The sequence below is a fragment of the Doryrhamphus excisus genome, linkage group LG23, assembly GCF_037039965.1.
Source record: "Doryrhamphus excisus strain RoL-2023G ecotype Guam linkage group LG23, RoL_Dexc_Guam_v1.1, whole genome shotgun sequence".
Classification (NCBI taxonomy): Eukaryota; Metazoa; Chordata; class Actinopteri; order Syngnathiformes; family Syngnathidae; genus Doryrhamphus; species Doryrhamphus excisus.
This window is the reverse complement of record NC_136379.1, coordinates 202,661-221,935: the sequence shown is the minus strand read 5'-3', so window position 1 is coordinate 221,935 and position 19,275 is coordinate 202,661. Positions and strand designations below refer to the sequence as shown.

At 41.8% G+C, this 19,275-nt stretch overlaps 1 protein-coding gene and 2 long non-coding RNA genes across 4 annotated transcripts; all 3 read left to right on the top strand.

The window, feature by feature from the left end:
• Positions 1 to 8,481: 8,481 nt before the first annotated feature.
• LOC144894881 (uncharacterized) lies at positions 8,482 to 9,817 on the top strand. The gene is made up of 3 exons (XR_013625411.1): positions 8,482 to 8,618; positions 8,844 to 9,090; positions 9,520 to 9,817. It is a non-coding gene; the product is annotated as an uncharacterized LOC144894881 (long non-coding RNA).
• Positions 9,818 to 13,481: 3,664 nt separating this feature from the next.
• Positions 13,482 to 14,432, top strand: LOC144894884 (uncharacterized). Its single transcript, XR_013625415.1, has 3 exons — positions 13,482 to 13,821; positions 13,936 to 13,987; positions 14,386 to 14,432. It is a non-coding gene; the product is annotated as an uncharacterized LOC144894884 (long non-coding RNA).
• A 391-nt stretch (positions 14,433 to 14,823) lies between these two features.
• On the top strand, positions 14,824 to 16,474 carry LOC144894900 (extended synaptotagmin-1-like). 2 transcript variants are annotated; one of them, XM_078788488.1, is made up of 8 exons: positions 14,824 to 14,874; positions 14,949 to 15,221; positions 15,293 to 15,364; positions 15,447 to 15,533; positions 15,623 to 15,769; positions 15,829 to 15,938; positions 16,067 to 16,163; positions 16,332 to 16,474. In XM_078788488.1, the coding sequence occupies exons 3-8, from the start codon at positions 15,332 to 15,334 to the stop codon at positions 16,356 to 16,358; spliced, it is 501 nt and encodes a 166-aa protein (XP_078644614.1). In that variant the 5' UTR covers positions 14,824 to 14,874; positions 14,949 to 15,221; positions 15,293 to 15,331; the 3' UTR covers positions 16,359 to 16,474. The 2 variants fall into 2 exon arrangements, with proteins under 2 accessions (XP_078644614.1, XP_078644615.1); XM_078788489.1 differs by lacking the exon at positions 16,332 to 16,474 and having other exon boundaries at positions 15,829 to 15,974; positions 16,067 to 16,161.
• The last annotated feature ends 2,801 nt before the right edge of the window (positions 16,475 to 19,275 follow it).

Here is a 19,275-nt window from a genome sequence, read left to right as displayed (position 1 = left end):
TGCTCCTGCTCCTGCTTCTGGTTTTATCCTGCAATCACGTACAGAGAGGAGCCAGACTGCGACTGCTATTAATGCCTGTTGGAAAATCCCCAAAATCCCAAGAAAAAAACAAGAGTTTCTATGGAGCAATACGAGGTAAGTAACTGTTTTTGCTTTATTTTGTTCATAACGGCTACTAACTGTATCAGCAAATGTTGCACTAATTCGTGTTAACGCAGACATCATTGAAATGAAGCTAATGTAGCCATTTTGTAAAATGGTAGCTTCATAGCTGCCTATAACTGCATGTTACAAAACTTTAGAACTGAAGCTGTTCATAAATGTCCTTTTGCCCGCGCTCTCTCGCCCAGCGCCGCCCCTCGACCGTTTATCGTCAGACAAAGACGTCTGTGGCAGCCGAACGATTTGAATTAGCGGTAAACGTTAGTTAGTATATCACTCTTATCAAGGTAAGAGAAATGAGTGTATTGTTTTGTTCACATTTTTTCCAAGTTTGGACTACATTGATGAAGTTTGGCCAGCTAGTAGTTTCTGTTTTAAGTGACGTGTTGGTGTGTGTCTATGAGAGGTTAAGGCACCCACATTAGTTGTAGATACGCCATAGAACAAGTTTCCTTTTAGTAAGGCTGCAGTAGGCCTGGCTATTTTTCTCTTTTGCTATTGAGACAGGTGGCATTTTCTGAAGTTAGGAATGAATGTATACACACAAAATGTGTGTATAGTGGTGTGTAGTGTTTTTTTTTTCTCATTTAGCTCACTTTAAAAGTCCAAAATATTGTGAAGCAGTTCAACCATATTTCAAATCCTTTAGAACCCAAGACAAAGGATCATTTTTGTGCAGTTGGTTGCAAGCACATTTTTCACACTTTTTCCATCTTCAATTTAGAAACACATCATAGGCAATATATTTTTCCAAGTCATGCTGCACACGCTGTAAGCACTAAAGCTATGAATCACTAAACAATTCCAAATGTCATGAAAAAATTCAAAGCCGTTTAAATAGAGCTTTGTTTAGTTTTAAAAATGAATTGGACCTGTAAACTTGTGTCAAGAAAAAGTGATCTTTGAAAGCATTATAGGCTTAGACCATGGTGGCCATGGTGGAGAACTTCTCCCTTGCCTCCATTGGGAGCGTTATTGGGAGCGTTATTGCTCGTTTAAAACATGGGGCAGCCTGAGAACCCATCTGTCAAGAAGCCATTCAACTCGTGAGACAGGGACACGCAGAGAAGTTCTGTCTTTGAAATGTTCATGTTGCTCTTTAAACACCATCTCCACAGAAAGAGAATACTTTGAACACATTGGCCGTCATTTAAAAAAGCAGGAAACAGTGTCTTGTGTTTTTGAAAATTGCTCTTGCTCTCAAAACAAACATTTCTGGAACATTTGCCTCTCATAGGAGCCGGAAACACACTCCTCATTCCCTGGATGACTTCAAGCCTGAGCTCTTGCAGAGGTACTGTATGTTCATCTTTCAAATACAGGGGTCCTTTTGATATGATCCTTTTGACGAGGATATGGAGGTTACAGTGAGTGAAGATCCTGAAGATGAAGAAATGAGAGAACTGCCACTGCAACTTCATTGAAAAAAATGTAGCCCACCTGCTGTTGAAAATGGAAAGCATATTCAATGTACCACAAAGGTGTATTCATGAGTTAGTGGAAGAACTGCACTTTATTTCTTCATCAGCTTCAGGTCCTCTTTTGAAAGATATTTTACAGTCATGCTTAAAGAGGCATAATTGTTGATGAAAAGTTGATGATGTGATCATCTCAGAGATGGCGACAGACCTATCTGTGCAAGTCTAAGCCAATGACATTAGCTCTAGGACATACTGCTCCTCTTTCCACCTTTCCACCTACAAAAGAAGGGAGCATTTTTCCATGGTGGAACCTACAGAATATCTAATCATGTCTTCTCAGTTCTTCTCAGGGAGAAGAAAAGTTTCCAACATGTACCAATTTGAAAGTCCTTGCATGAGGTTTTGAAGAAAAAAAGAGATCCAGGATTTGCTCAAACATAGCTCTGAAGCAGACAGCAGCTCTGACACTCACTACAATTCATTTCATGATGGCATACATTTGAAAAACAATAAATTGCTATGAGAAAAGAATCCAGCCATTTCTCTCATTCTGTATGTGGATGATTTTGAAGTGTGTAATCCACTTGGCACATCAAGAAAAAAACACAAAATGACTGCTGTGTATTGGGTTTTAGCCAATGTGCCACCATTGCTCAGATCCTCGCTCACATCAATCTACCTTGCCATTCTCTGCAAGGCTGATGATGTTCAAAAGTTTGGCTATAGTGCTGTGTTAGAACCACTGCTTAAGGACCTTCCTTGCCAGCCTAGAAGAAGAAGGACTTTACATTCCTTCAATAGGTCTACGAGTCAAAGGTACTGTGTATTGTGTCGTTGCAGATAACCTTGGTGCCCACTCTATTGGAGGGTTTGTGGAGAGCTTCTCACGTCTCACAAGTACACACACCTGCAGGTTCTGTCTTGGAGAAAGATCTCAATTCCAGGTGAGTGAAGTTAAAACAGGAACAACACAAGAGCACAGGTTGCATGTTCAGACAGCACAGAGAGATACAAGTGCATTCTTCTCATTGTTATGGAGTAAAGAGACAGTGCCCACTGACTGACAAACTCAAATATTTCAATGTTTTATCTGGCTATCCACCTGATTTGCTACATGATCTCTTTGAAGGCGTTGTGCCTTTAGAGTTAGCACTATGCCTAAATGTGTTCATCAAAGAGAAATATTTCACACTCGAGGAATGAAATCAATGAATCAAAGAGTTCCCATACAGATGGACAGATAGAACGGATGCACCGCAACCAGTTCCACTGACTTTTGCTGCAAGAAAAACTGTTGGTGGAAATGCCCATGAAAACTGGGCTTTGCTTCGCCTCCTTCCCCTGATAGTTGGAGAAAGAATCCCTGAGAATGAACCAGCATGGCTGATCCTTCTGAACCTTAAGGACATAGTTGAACTTGTCCTTTCTCCTGTTCACACAGACCTCGCTGTTTGTTTCCTTGAAAGCAAGATTTCTGAGCATCGGCACAGATTCCTGGAGGTTTTCCCTCAGGAAAGCATCATTTTCTTGAACACTACCCACACCAGCCAGATGAAAGCTTTTGGTCCACTTGGTTCATTTGGTTCACTTTGTGGACTATGCGCTTTGAAGCTAAGCACAGCTTTTTGAAGCGTGTGGTCAGACATACGCATAGCTTCCGAAACATTCTGTTGTCTCTTGCAGTGAAGCATCAGTTAATGATTGCATACCATCTACATGGCAGTAAAATTGTTCAGTCTCTACAAGTAGCAAAAGTGTCAACAGTGGATTTGACTGTGCTGAGGGAAGACATTAAGAAAGCAGTGGAATGAAAATTCCCTGGTGAATCATTTGTCCACATGGCAAACACAGTGTGCTACAGTGGCACCAGTTATTCCACTGGCATGATCTTGGCACATGGTTCAACAGGTGGTCTGCCAGATTTTGTAGAATTGATGCAGCTTGTTGTCATAAATGGCAAGGTTGGCTTCATTGTCAAATGTTTCAATTCATGGTATATTGAGCATCTTAGAAACACAACAAGTGTTTTCAAGCTCATTGAGCCTCGTGAGTTGTTTGACATCTTCCCCATGGCAGCATACGGTGTTGCAGGGAAGCGTATGGTGACCCAGAAGTGCTACATGAATGTACCATAGATTGCAAAGGGGTCAGTATAACTCATCATTTGTTTGAGTTTATAGGAGAGACCTCAAAAATGGCATCATCCTCTCTGTATATGGGGTTACTGTCTCATTACAAAAACAAAGTTGTTGTTTTTTTTCAATGAACGTGCTTGCCCCACACTTGAGCACAAATGATCATTTTCACTTGCAGGTGTAGTGAGAATATACAACTCCTTGAATGTGTGTATTCCAATCATATTTTTGTGATGAAGTGTGATAATGTTCAACCTATAATCAAACATGAGACAATATTAGTTTGTCAATTTGCCAGAAGCATGGTAAGACTTTTAAACCCAGACCACACTGATTCTCGCTGAGGAGAGGATGTTAGGCTCTTGATGACTATGCCAATATGGAGATCTGAAATTATGATTAGTAGTAGTTGTAAATATGAGCTCCATAATACTGACACGAGATGGACAACAAGATGGTACAAGATCTTTGTAGTTTGACTTTTATGACATTATTCTTCAGGGGGAAATGTTCAAGTGAACAAAGCTTTGTTCCTATCCTTGTCTTTGCCACAGAAATAAAAGTCTTCAACATTTAATCATAGTATAAGCAGGCATATAGGATTCTTTGCATTGGCTTTTGTAGAAGTATACTTATGGACACAAATCTAAGACTTGGTGTGAAGTTTGATGATGAGGAAATGTCACGGATGTGTGATGTCAAATTTCTTGGAGACTGAATCAACCAGTACTTGTCAGCATACTAGTTTACTATATGATAAATGTGATGAAAATTCAAAGTCCAAAGCTTTTATTTATCTAGAGTCATTTTTAGTGGTCATATTCTTCTCCCATACTGAATGATGATGATTATATGATGTGTCTGCATGTATTCTAGAACCCAAACTGATGTCATGTTTTCTCTAATAGATACCCTGATGTCTCCTCAAGCCAAACTTGGGATCATTCTTCAGGACCGTGAAATTGGCAAACTGGACTTACCGGATGGAATCCCTGATGAACTTGAGTCTATTGTGAGGGAGAAATTTGGGCTTGATGGGAACTTTACCTTGCATTATAAGGATGCTGACTTTGGAGAGGAATATTTTTCTCTTACCTCAACAAGTGACACCAAGGACAAGGATACCATTAAGGTGGTTCACATTGTTGAACCTCCTACAGTTACTCTGACCTTTACTGATGGGTACTGACAGTTCCTTTGAAAGTGCATCAGTAGCCTCGCTCCCTAATTCTGAGACCTCTGTCCATCCTGCTAGCAGCAGCTGTTCCTCTGGATCGCAGGACACACTGATCACACTTTCATCACCTGAACAGGTTACTCACCGTACACAGTGTTGGCCCACTACATTTCCTGTACCTAATTTTGCTTACGACACAGAGCTTGTGCTGGCCTCAGGAAATGAAGTTTTCAAGAAGGATGGAATTCAGCTCAACTTTGCCACAATCCTTTGCCTCCAGACATCCTTGAGAAGCTGGCTGAAAGCATCTTACCCCACTAGTGCGCAGTTTAACCATGTTGCTGAGGCACTGATTCAGAAGCATCCTTGCCTTAAAGAACCAGGGTCATATAATGGATGCTACGCATGGCAACAAAGACTAAAACATAAAATGGCCAGCTATAGATCTAAATGGAGAGGGCTAGGATGCCCTGAGCTTGATGTGAACTCTCTCAGAAAGAAGCGAGCATAGAGCATGAGAAAGCCCCTGCAAAGAATATCCAAAAAAAAAGCCAAGAAGGGCAGGCAGAGGTGAACTATTTACCTCCTCACCCACAAGGAGAAACAGAAGGAACTTTGGAGCTCCTTGATGAAGTAAAGAAGAGGAACAACTGCCAGGTCATCAGTGAGAAAATGGCAAAGACTTTCTCCATTCGCAGGCAGGAAGTTGCACCACAAGCACCACAAATCTGTGACATAAGAGACCGATGGCCGGCTCTTTTCGATGCAACTCAGGTTAATATTGTTTTATAAAATGGTTTGCAGTATGTGCTATGTCAGTCAATTTACTACATGAACAAATTGCACCTTTTTATTTGTATTTTATACAGATAAATGAAGAATTCAGAAGGATCACCGCTGGTTGCCTTGAGAGAACATTCATGGCAAAACTGGACCAGTATACCCCAAAAATAATGGCACTGGTGTCCTCAAGAGGAGGAGATTCAGCACATAAAGAACATGCTGCTAGAGGTATAAATAAATGTAACAAGGTTCATTTCAAATAGAAAAAAAAATCACTTTATTTTTAGGAGGTGTTGATGGGTTAGTTAAATAAATATTTCAATCAATAAATCATAAATTCATCTTTTTAAAGATTGTTTCATTTTCTTGTATTATTTTATTTACAGGACCAGTCGGTAGAAAGTAGGAGAGAAGCTGCAATCCGTAGCCTAATCGTGTACCTGAGAGAACAGGAGGAGGATCTCTTTAAAGAACAGCTGCTAAGTAATCCAACACTTCAACTTCAAGGATTTAACCTGGGCAGTATTTAGGGGTGGCAGACTGAATGACTGGGTGCAACTGAATGATAGGAACCAAAATCAGGACCATCAGTGATATATTCAGGAAGTTTTGTGAAAAGTGAAAGTTTTCTACGTTTTATCAGAACTTTATGGGCAGCGTTTGTTTGTCAAAAGTATGTCATTAAAAATGTTTGTTTTGCTACTAAACAGCCATCCCCAAAGCCCACGTTAAATCCTGAAGTTAACCCAAGTGCAGATTCACTGTACATTATTCTTGTTTTTACATAAGACAAAAAACACTGATGTTGACTCTGATCTACTTATGCCAGAATGGTGATGAAGTGATGAAGATTGTTGTGAGCAGAGGGGCATCTGAACCAGCCAACGCAACAGTGGTGATTGAGGGAGCAGAAGTCCTGGATGGCCTGACTGTCCCAAGAGCATGTGCCTTGCTCATGGGACTAATGTATGCACTCAACCTGAGTTACCCAAAAGAGTTACCTGAAAAGCACTTTTGAGGTATTTCAAAAGATATTCCTTGAGCTGGATGCTCTGAGAGCAAGTCCCAAGGTAATGTCTCTAAAAGCTAAACTGCTGCACTGAAAATTAGGCTGCATTCTAATTTCACTGTTATGTTTAATGCAGTTTAATACAAGTCATTTCTTTGAAGGATCATTTTGAAGACTAGTTTGTCATTTTTTTTTTTTACTTTTGAGCTGTTAGCTGTCAATATTTAGACCTACATACATACGTACACATTTGATATATTCTGTGTTCTTTTTTGGAAGAAGTATGACTGCTATGTAAAATATGTTTCAATATTCGTCAGGAAGAAATATGTATAATATGTAATATTTGATTTCATGTCTTCATTTGGAGCTCCTCCATGTTTATTTGATGGTAAACAGTTGGACAAGTTGGCCATTATATGCAGTGGTGGAGTGAGTACACGACTTCAGTACTTGAGTAAGAGTACAAATCCTCCTTGTCAAATTTACTCCACTACAAGTAAAAGTAGCTCTGTCAAAATGTTACTCGAGTAAGAGTATGAAATCAATTTTCTACTCGAGTACAAATTACAAAGTACAAATCCTTAAAATCTGTACTCAAGTAAATTTACTCCGTTACTTTCCACCACTGATTATATGTAATAAACAAGTTTGACCATTAAACTGACTGAACTGTATTTATGTTCATAAAATTAATGTTATTGATAAAAAAAACAATTGAGAAAACAATTTGAAATATTTGTGATGAGGAATGAAAAACAAATGAGCTGGAATAGCTTAAATTAATTATATTGACAACTTCATTGAACTTTAACCATTTTATTAAAATTGAGTTGGTTCACCTGAATTGAACTTGAACCATTTTATTAAAATGAAGTTGGTTCACCTTAATTAACTGTTTGCAGGATGAAGTAAATCATGTCGGTTGTCCTTAAATAACTTAGTTAATAACATTAAAAGACTTGTTGGATTTACTGAAAGGTTTTAGTTGGAATTTCTTAAAAAGATTGACGCAAATTGTTACCTTCATTGAATTAAGCTGAGCCACTATATTTTTTTTTAGAGTGTATAGAACAGAAATATAAAGTGCTTGTTGAATTGCACGTTGCTCTCCTGCCTAAGAATAAAAGATAAGTGATGACAGAATTACAGACTTATGACATACTACAATAATGAATTAGCAGTTATAATTTGTGGCTACCCAACTATGTAAAAATGCAACATTATAACATACAATAGATAATAACACACAACAAATCAGCAGCAGTGGACAAGTTAAAAATGATCACAATCAGTGGCAACGGGTTTGATTTTCCAAAGTTGAAGATGCTTGGAAAATGAAGCAATAGTGGGTAGATCAGGCACTTGGTGTGGAGTTCCAAGAATTTGTCGCTCCGTAGGAAAAAGTTGCTTGACCAAAGGTCCTTCTCCTTAAAAGAACAGTGGGTTAGCACAGCAAATCAGAGACCTTTTCTCCAAAAATAACAGGTGGACGAGAGCTTGGATGACTCTGACCTATCTCGCTTATGGGCGGTACAAAGTCAAAGTCTTCTTTTGGAAGCCTCAGTCCTCCTGTGGGCGTCTCTTTCCCGAGTGAATGGTCTTATATGGTAGAAGCACATGCATGCAGAAGCCAACTTTTAACATACACTTGCATACTTGCACTTAAGTGCGTTCACACTGTGTACAAGCAGAACAGAGACACCTAGTGCCAAAAACGCAGAACTACAGCACACAGACTTCCCACAATGCCATTTTTCTTAAAGGGCCATGACGCACTTTCCGGAAACGATGGTCGCAACATTCAGATGAAGCACGGACGGCCGGAAGCCCCGCCCGGCACGCTATAGAGCGGTTTCAAATAAAAGAGGGACGGCCTGAGGGCAACCTGCTTCTTACGCACTTTGAAGAAAATTGAACAAGTGTGAGTAGTAAGTACGCAAACTCTCTGTACTCTTTGTACACGCTATTAAAACATTATAATTGTTAAATGGCTTTAAGTGACCTTTAAACGGCATACATTGAGCTAGCTTAAGTAGCACACGGCCTTCAACTTCAGAGGCTCATATTCAAAAAACTAAAGCAGACAGCAGGCTGAATTATATATAGTTTGAAAGCATATTGACTGCGCTTTCCCTCCTTTTTTTGTTTTACAGAACTCCCTTCTATGGCAGGAGGCTGGTCCACCGGTCACACCTGTAATTGATTGCAGCAGCTACTCACAGTGAACATGGCCACCTTGTGCCATGCCATTCTGCGCATGCGTCAGAGGATCGTTTGAGCTCAGACTTCCCAAGGCGAAGTTCGAGGGCGCCATGTTTTCACGGGAAGACAATGGAAGACGACGGAAGACGACGTGGACAGTCGTTTAACAAGGAAATTCATCGATGTGGAGCCATATGGGTAGGTCATATGCTTATCTGACTTGTTTTCTGTCACCTTTCCTGTTCCTGTTCAATGTTTACGTCAGTGTCATAATGTGACATACGCGACGTTAGCATTAGCTTACCTTTAGCCTGCCAGCCAGCTAGCTAGCTAGCGAGCTAGCTCGCTATCAACTGCGAGCTGTTTTCGGTTGCAGAACAGGAGATTTTTATGTTTATTAAATGTGTAAGGATTCGTCCCTTTTATATATGTTATGTGATTATTTTGGCAGCAGCAGTGTCCTCTAAGCCATGGGAACCGCGTGTAGCGCAAACATTTGTTGAAGTATGCTAGCGACCTGAGTCTTGTGGATACCATCGGGGAGCGGGAGTTTTTGTTTGTGACAAGTATTCCATGGAAGTGAATTTTGGAACTTTAATTTCACCTATACACATACACCATCTCTAGACACCTGGGGTGAAGGACGCGCCACAGAGAGGCCGCCGCCGGGGTCAAGGTGGCCAACCCCTACAGAAGGTAACATTACAATATGTATATGGTTATTTGAATCTGGAAATGGCAGTTTAGCCTTTTAAGTTTTATTGATTTAAAGAGTTGGATAATGGAGTTCCTCAACGATATCCCGTTGTGAGGAAAAAAGAGTTTTGTTTAGGTTAGGTTTCAAGACACAGATGAAAAATGTGTATTAACCCATAGATGCATAAGTGGGTCAAAAATGACCCAGTCAGGTTGTTTTCTTGAAATATCTTCATAATGAATTTTTTTTTTATCATTTCATATTCCAGTTATTCCGAAAAAAACATGTTTTCAATATAATACCATTCAAATTTTTAACTTAGCTTTTATACATTTCAAGAAATATGGACTCTTATGGAAGAGTGTAGGGTCCAGTCACTCATGCATCTTAGGGTTAAGAACTAAGTTGATTTTGAGTGTTTTGTTTAAAAAAAAAAAAACAAAAAAAAACCCAACAAATATTGTCAAGCAGCTTTGTCGTTTGGACTACTAACCATTGTGATGATTTTAGATTTTGTAGTTGCCATAATTGAAATGATTTCTCCATCCATTTAACAGAATGCTGAAGGATGTTGACGCTCAAGAATTTGGTCCCAACAGCTTAGACAAGGTAAGATTACAGTACAGCTGTTGAATGACACCAACATGGTTTAGTTATTCATTCATTTTCTATGTCTCTTATCCTCACTAGGGTGGGGGTATGCTGGAGCCTGATTTGGGGCGAGAGGCGGGGTACACCCTGGACCGGTGGCCAGCCAATCCCAGGGCACATACAGTGCATCCGGAAAGTATTCACAGCGCTTCACTTTTTCCACATTTTGTCAAGTTACAGCCTCATTCCCAATTGTATTAATTTAATCTCTTACCTCAAAATTCTACACAAAATACTCCATTATGACAATGTGAAAAAGTTTTTTTTTTACTTTTTTGAATTTATTAAAAATAGAAAACAAAAAAATCACATTTACATAAGTATTCACAGCCTTTGCCATGAAGCTCAAAATTGAGCTCAGGTGCATCTTTTTTCCACTGATCATCCTTGAGATAATAACTGTCTATATAAGGTCCCACAGTTGACTGTGCATGTCAGAGCACAAACGCCAAGCATGAAGTCAAAAGAACTGTCTGTAGACCTGCGAGACAGGATTGTCTTGAGGCACAAATCTGGGGAAGGATACAGAAACATTTCTGCTGCTTTGAAGGTCCCAATGAGCACAGTGGCCTCCATCCCTACAGTGAAGCATGGTGGTGGCAGCATCATGCTGTGGGGATGTTTTTCAGCAGCAGGAACTGGCAGACTAGTCAGGATAGAAGGAAAAATGAATGCAACAATATATAGAGATATCCTGGATGAAAAATTGCTGCATTCATTTTTCCTTCTATCCTGGCTGGTCGAATAATGGGGGCCACTGTGCTCATTGGGACCTTCAAAGCAGCAGAAATGTTTCTGTATCCTTCCCCAGATTTGTGCCTCAAGACAATCCTGTCTCGCAGGTCTACAGACAGTTCTTTTGACTTCATGCTTGGCGTTTGTGCTCTGACATGCACAGTCAACTGTGGGACCTTATATAGACAGTTATTGTATTTCCAAATCATGTCCAGTCAACTGAATTTACTGCAGGTGGACTCCAATTGAGTGTATAGTAGACACCAAACGTCCAGAAGGAGGCGACTGGCACACTAGTGTGGGAAGTCCATACCTGCATGAGGAAAGTGGAAGTCAAAAAATAATCATTCTAATAATACGATTCCCAATTAAGGGAATAAATCCCAGGTCTTTGGTTTAGTTATGAAATGTTGAATTCATTTCACAGGTGCCTCAACCTGTGGCTGTGTTGTGTTTTTGTGCACAGTCATCTGGAAGTAAATACAGCTTTACTACAAATGCAGTGAAGCTGTTCTGGTTTGAAATAATGTTTTGTAGAAGATGTGTTAAGATCATTTCATTCAAAGAAGGCCATCTTAAAAAAATACTACACAATCATATTAGAAAAGTGGTGTAGGTGGTAGCTTAAATCATGTAAATATTACTTATAATTTGCTCCAAATAAAGTCAGGGAAAACTAGTTAAACAATCCTGAAAAGCGAGTACATTTATATGGATTTTGAAGTAGATTCAAAGGTAGTTTGGGGTCAAATTTACTAGCAAAGAGTACCTCTTTCATTCAAAAAAAGTAAATTTGACCAGAGTATTTCCCAAGGAAAAGTTGCTTGGGAATTGTGCGTGCAAATTGTTACCTAGCTTTTCTCAAGTAAATGGCACTCCAAATTTTTTTTCAGTGGACCGCGACCTCCTCCAGCTGTTTTTGGGAGTTCTTTTGTCTCTGGACTGCTCCATGGTATGCCTTCTGCCCCTATCGCCTTGCTTTTCCTTTTTTGGACTGCACTAATGAATACAGATATTCTGGCTGCCACATGAATTACATGTGCAGCATTCTCCATCCATTTAACAGAATACTGAAGGATGTTGACGCTCAAGAATTTGGTCCCAACAGCTTAGACAAGGTAAGATTACAGTACAGCTGTTGAATGACACCAACATGGTTTAGTTATTCATTCATTTTCTATGTCTCTTATCCTCACTAGGGTGGGGGTATGCTGGAGCCTGATTTGGGGCGAGAGGCGGGGTACACCCTGGACCGGTGGCCAGCCAATCCCAGGGCACATACAGTACATCCGGAAAGTATTCACAGCGCTTCACTTTTTCCACATTTTGTCAAGTTACAGCCTCATTCCCAATTGTATTAATTTAATCTCTTACCTCAAAATTCTACACAAAATACTCCATTATGACAATGTGAAAAAGTTTTTTTTTTTACTTTTTTGAATTTATTAAAAATAGAAAACAAAAAAATCACATTTACATAAGTATTCACAGCCTTTGCCATGAAGCTCAAAATTGAGCTCAGGTGCATCTTTTTTCCACTGATCATCCTTGAGATAATAACTGTCTATATAAGGTCCCACAGTTGACTGTGCATGTCAGAGCACAAACGCCAAGCATGAAGTCAAAAGAACTGTCTGTAGACCTGCGAGACAGGATTGTCTTGAGGCACAAATCTGGGGAAGGATACAGAAACATTTCTGCTGCTTTGAAGGTCCCAATGAGCACAGTGGCCCCCATTATTCGACTAGCCAGGATAGAAGGAAAAATGAATGCAGCAATATTTTCATCCAGGATATCTCTATATATTGTTGCATTCATTTTTCCTTCTATCCTGACTAGTCTGCCAGTTCCTGCTGCTGCTGCATGATGCTGCCACCACCATGCTTCACTGTAGGGATGGAGGCCACTGTGCTCATTGGGACCTTCAAAGCAGCTGAAGTGTTTCTGTATCCTTCCCCAGATTTGTGCCTCAAGACAATCCTGTCTCGCTGGTCTACAGACAGTTCTTTTGACTTCATGCTTGGCGTTTGTGCTCTGACATGCAGTCAACTGTGGGACCTTATATAGACAGTTATTATATTTCCAAATCATGTCCAATCAACTGAATTTACTGCAGGTGGACTCCAACTGAGTGTATAGTAGACACCAAACGTCCAGAAGGAGGCGACTGGCACACTAGTGTGGGAAGTCCATACCTGCATGAGGAAAGTGGAAGTCAAAAATAATCATTCTAATAATACGATTCCCAATTAAGGGAATAAATCCCAGGTCTTTGGTTTAGTTATGAAATGTTGAATTAATTTCACAGGTGCCTCAACCTGTGGCTGTGTTGTGTTTTTGTGCACCGCCATCTGGAAGTAAATACAGCTTTAGTACAAATGCAGTGAAGCTGTTCTGGTTTGAAATAATGTTTTGTAGAAGATGTGTTAAGATCATTTCATTCAAAGAAGGCCATCTTAAAAAAAATACTACACAATCATATTAGAAAAGTGGTGTAGGTGGTAGCTTAAATCATGTAAATATTACTTATAATTTGCTCCAAATAAAGTCAGGGAAAACTAGTTAAACAATCCTGAAAAGCGAGTACATTTATATGGATTTTGAAGTAGATTCAAAGGTAGTTTGGGGTCAAATTTACTAGCAAAGAGTACCTTTTTCATTCAAAAAAAGTAAATTTGACCAGAGTATTTCCCAAGGAAAAGTTGCTTGGGAATTGTGCGTGCAAATTGTTACCTAGCTTTGCTCAAGTAAATGGCACTCCAAATTTTTTTTCAGTGTACTGCCCAGTGGACCGCGACCTCCTCCAGCTGATTTTGGGAGTTCTTTTGTCTCTGGACTGCTCCATGGTATGCCTTCTGCCCCCATCGCCTTGCTTTTCCTTTTTTGGACTGCACTAATGAATACAGATATTCTGGCTGCCACATGAATTACATGTGCAGCATTCTCCATCCATTTAACAGAATACTGAAGGATGTTGACGCTCAAGAATTTGGTCCCAACAGCTTAGACAAGGTAAGATTACAGTACAGCTGTTGAATGACACCAACATGGTTTAGGTTATTCTATGCTTTACAGTGTCAAAACCTTTTTTCAAGTCGAAGATTGGTTTGAAATTGGAAACGGACAAGGATCTACGTTCTTATATATTGAATGACAGCTGATGCCTTCCATACACAAGGAAAAACTGCCGCAGAAATTGAGAGAGTGAGATTTGTGGTTACAGGAGTTATTGATGTACAATTGAGTTCTTTCAACATAAAAGTATCAATGCCCAATCTGCATCTTTTGTTTTAGAATATTTAATCCTTAATCCATTTGTAGAAAGCTTGCTGGCCACAGTAAAGTAGCAACTCGTCACATTATGAATACATGTACCAGATGATAAATGATGAGTTTTGTTGCTCCATCAGGTTACATCTGGAGGTGTTTGATAAAGACATGGACATGAAGGATGACTTTATGGGAAGGTACTGCTTCCAGTACACATTAGTAGTGTTGTTATTATCGATACTGTCACATACTGCAACTGCTTGATAATACTGCTTACTACCTCCAGCGCAGCGATGCCAGTATTGAGAAGAGCACCGCCATCCTCCTTTATCTACACTTTATTGTCCGATTCACAAGAAAAATTATGTCACACACTTACAGTATATTAAAGACAGGTTGTAGAATTTGATATGGTTGGAATCATTTAGAACATTCATGTAGAACGCAAATGATATTAAATATATATGTATAAATATCAAATATTGCAGTGTAAATAAATAAAAATAAACATGAATTAGAGAAAAGAAATCCATTCCATTATCAAGTGGTTGAAATAATTGTCATGTTTCTCAACATGCAGGCTGAAGGTCAAACTGAAGGACATAATTGATTCTCAGTACACGGATCAGGTATGGAAACGGCTTATATTATTGTCATTGAATTGTTCAAGCATTCAAAGGATTGTGTGTGTTTTATGTATCAGTGTATCAGTACACGCTCAGTGATGTCAAGTCAGGTCGCGTTCACCTGATCCTGGAATGGCTTCCAACAGCCTCGGAGGCAGACCAACTGGATAAGGGGGGTGCTTCCAGAAGAAGAAAAAGCGTACTAATGCTTCATTCAACTATAAAAAATACTAATATCGAACCATTCTCTTCAGATTCTCAAGTTCTACTCCAGGCAGTCCTACCAGAACAAAGCCGTTCCATCTGTGGGACTTTTGTTTGTCTTCATCGAACAAGCAGATGGTTTACCAGTAAGTGAGTCGAGGAGGTACTGAGGAGGCATGATCTGTGTTTTATTATGACCCATGTGGCGTGTCAACAGGTGGAAAAGAGTGGAAAAGAGCCAAAAGTGGGAGCGGATATGCTTCTTGGAAAAACATCCCACAAAACTACTGTGAGACTACTAAGCGTGGCAACTAGCCAAATAATAACCAGGGTATTGGCATCCGGGACTAACACGTCCATCTTTGCTGTAGGTGTGTGATCGCACGACATCACCTCAGTGGAATGAGGCGTTCTGCTTCCTGGTTCATGACCCTAGAGAAGAGAATGTTGTTGTCAAGGTAAGTTAACAATATTATTTTTAGTATTTCCACCATGTGATATCAACAAACTTGACTTGTATTACTACCTTTACACTTTGTTTCTCCAGCTCTCTCACAGCTGGACGTTGCCCATGGGTTCCTTAGTCGTCCCAATCAGAGAGCTGCTCTCGGAACCAGAACTGGTCCTGGATCAGTGGTTCCATCTGGATGGCGCCTCCCCAGAGAGTCAGATTCTTCTTCGAGCTGAACTCAAGGTAGGCGATCTCTCATTCTAGTCTTAACTCGCACCAGACTTCACATGCAATTGTTGCAGATGCTGATTCCGAGCAAATGTCCTCGTGGTGATCATGAGGCTAAATTCACTTCCAAAGACTCCGACCGCTCGACTGAGCAGCAGAAACGGGAGGCAGATGTGATGCAAAAGTGAGCGCTGCGTATATCCAAGCACACTAGTCTCAGGTCTTATTTGGTTTTCATGCTACATTGGGTTCTTAGGTCAAGTTTGGTGGACACTCCGGTAGAAACTCTTTTCTATGTCTTATCCTCACTAGGGTTGGGGTATGCTGGAGCCTGATTTGGGGCGAGAGGCGGGGTACACCCTGGACCGGTGGCCAGCCAATCCCAGGGCACATACAGTGCATCCGGAAAGTATTCACAGCGCTTCACTTTTTCCACATTTTGTCAAGTTACAGCCTCATTCCAAATTGTATTAATTTAATCTCTTACCTCAAAATACTCCACTCCACTAATGAACTGCACTAATGAATACAGATATTCTTGCTGCCACATGAATTACATGTGCAGCATTTTTGGTAGGTTGAGCGTTGTTGCGCTTCCACCTGAATTGGCATCAGCTGTTGGGGCTCGATTGCGAGGCGGTGCCAGGGTTATTGATGGGTCTTGGCGTCACCGGGGCGCTCATTGTTCCTTGCTGTTCACCTGTCGAGGCTGTGTTGGCGCGCTCCGGTGGCGGGCTCTGGTCTGTCGTGCCATCAGCAGCGTATGTGAAAGGTAGGCATAAAATTACTGGGCGTGTACCGGTGACGGTGCATCATGTGACCGCAGCCATGGTTGTTTTAATTTGCAGCGGGGTTGGTTGTTGAGGACCTGGCGTGCATTTTGGAGGGCTTGCAGGAAGTGCAGTGTCAGCCTCTTGAGGCTAGGATTGCACTGGCTGTGTGTTAAGCTACCTTTGCTCCGGTAAGCTGCCGATGCTTTAAACAAGCAGAAAGCTAACTTTAGCACCACATGTTGTCTGTCTCAAAGTTAAATGATCTGGTTAGATAATTATTTTTCTTTTTTGTGGTTAGCACAGAGAGGTTGTCACGTTCCGGCTTGGGAGCTTTACGGCACGACCCCAGGATGCAGAGATGAGGACCCAATAGCAGGTAAAAAGGCATTTATTGTTGATACTATGCAGCAGACCAACGCACTAGCATGTTCAACAGAGAAAACAACATCAATGACCCAACAAAGAAAGGAGCGCGCACCTGAACCAAATAGGCATCACAAATAATGAGAAACAGGTGCGGGAGATAATGGACATCAACTGAAAACACAGCAGAGCAACACAGGAAGGAAATACAAAACAAGGGCATGAACGAGGAACTGAGGAAAACTAAGAGCTGTCACAAGGGGGTGACAGACGTTAAACTATTTGTTGGCAAATTCAGGTTCAACATTCAGTGTGTGTGTAAAATGTTGCAGATTGAATAGTTTAACAGGCTAACACACATAATATTGTTTGAAGCAATGTCGGTTCATATTCAGGTTCATATTCCTGGATTCTATTTTTCAATTTCTCTAGGGTTCTCAACGGAAAGCGAATTCTGACTCCCAATGCCGAAGGGCCTCTGTGGCCTGGGTTGGTGGGGGAGTGGGGGGAACCGATTCCCCTCGCGCCATCAGATCCAAGAGCAGGGACAGCTGGTCACCGTAATCGTCGGATTCCTCTCCCGGTGGCTGACCTTGGTCGAGGTTTTTCTCTTTCCTCGTGCGGTAGCGCTGGAGTCTCAGGGGTTTTGTCCTTCGGCGGTAAGGATGTTTTGCAGGTCTTGGGATGAGGATTTACAGGTTTTACAGGGTTCACAGGGTTCACAGGGTTCACAGGGTTCACAGGGTTCATATTCCTGGATTCTATTTTTCAATTCCTTAGGGTTCTCAACGGAAAGCGAATTCTGACTCCCAACGCCGAAGGGCCTCTGTGGCCTGGGTTGGTGGGGGAGTGGGGGGAACCGATTCCCCTCGCGCCATCAGATCCAAGAGCAGGGACAGCTGGTCACCGTAATCGTCGGATTCCTCTCCCGGTGGCTGACCTTGGTCGAGGTTTTTCTCTTTACTCGTGCGGTAGCGCTGGAGTCTCAGGGGTTTTGTCCTTCGGCGGTAAGGATGTTTTGCAGGTCTTGGGATAAGGTTTTACAGGTTTTACAGGTTTTACAGGTTTTACAGGTTTTACAGGTTTTACAGGTTTTACAGGTTTTACAGGTTTTACAGGTTTTACAGGTTTTACAGGTTTTACAGGTTTTACAGGTTTTACAGGTTTCACAGGTTTCACAGGTTTCACTTTCTTAGGGTTCTCAACGGAAAGCGAATTCTGACTCCCAACGCCGAAGGTTGCATGTTTTGCAGGTCTTGGGATGAGGTTTTACAGGTTTTACAGGTTCATATTCCTGGATTCTATTTTTCAATTTCTTAGGGTTCTCAACAGAAAGCGAATTCTGACTCCCAACGCCGAAGGGCCTCTGTGGCCCGGGTTGGTGGGGGAGTGGGGGGAACCGATTCCCCTCGCGCCATCAGATCCAAGAGCAGGGACAGCTGGTCACCGTAATCGCCGGATTCCTCTCCCGGTGGCTGACCTTGGTCAAGGTTTTTCTCTTTCCTCGTGCGTTTGCGCTGGGTGCTGACCCAGGGGGTAGCGCTGGAGTCTCAGGGGTTTTGTCCTTTGGCGGTAAGGATGTTTTGCAGGTCTTGGGATGGAATGAGGGCACCCAAGTTTGTTTGGCTTGGGGGTCTCAACGGAAAGCTTGCAGCTGAATTTGTGTAGGCAGAAGTCGGTTCTATGTTTATACGACCTTTCGTTGGGGAGTTACTGGCGAAAAACGTCGCCCATTGAGATTGCATTGTTGGAAGCAGCAGTCCATTAAAGTGACCACGAGATGGTGGTATTTACCGAGTAGAATAGCATTACTTTAAAGTGACCCCTAGTTGGCAGTACATAGCAAGTAGAAATAGCAGCCTCCCCCCTCCCTCACCCCCTGCCTTCCTCATTTGGGCCCAGCCTTCCACACCCCAGTCCCCGAGCCCCCCAGCCTTCTACATTTAGGCCCAGCCTCCCCCGTCCCACACCCCAGCCCCCCACTCCCTCGCCCCAGCCCCCCCAGCCTTCTTACACTTGTGCCCAACCTGTGGAGGGCAGTAATACGCCTTGGAGCGTTGAAACAAAAGAGGAAGAAGACAGACTGGCAGAGAATGGTGGTATCAACGGACCAGCTAACCGAAGGAAACATGAGTAGTCTGCGCTGCGCCGTTGGGTAAGTAGTCAACATAGATCTCGTTTGAATGTTTGGGTTAGGGTTTTAGGGCCATGGTTAGAGGAGGGTTTTAGGGCCGAGTTAGGGCTGGCTAGGGCGAGTTGGGGCCAGGGCTCTTTAGGGCTGGTTAGGGCGAGTTGGGGCCAGGGCTCTTTAGGGCTGGCTAGGGCGAGTTAGGGCGAGTTGGGGCCAGGGCTGGCTAGGGCGAGTTAGGGCGAGTTGGGGCCAGG

Excerpts from the sequence above, each read along its gene's own strand:
- LOC144894900 (XM_078788488.1), top strand. The coding sequence starts at position 15,332 with ATGCTTCTTGGAAAAACATCCCACAAAACTACT. Across the intron at positions 15,939-16,066 it reads GAGGCAGATGTGATGCAAAA|GGTTGGGGTATGCTGGAGCC; the intron begins GTGAGCGCTGCG and ends TATCCTCACTAG. Across the intron at positions 16,164-16,331 it reads ACATACAGTGCATCCGGAAA|GTTGAGCGTTGTTGCGCTTC; the intron begins GTATTCACAGCG and ends CATTTTTGGTAG.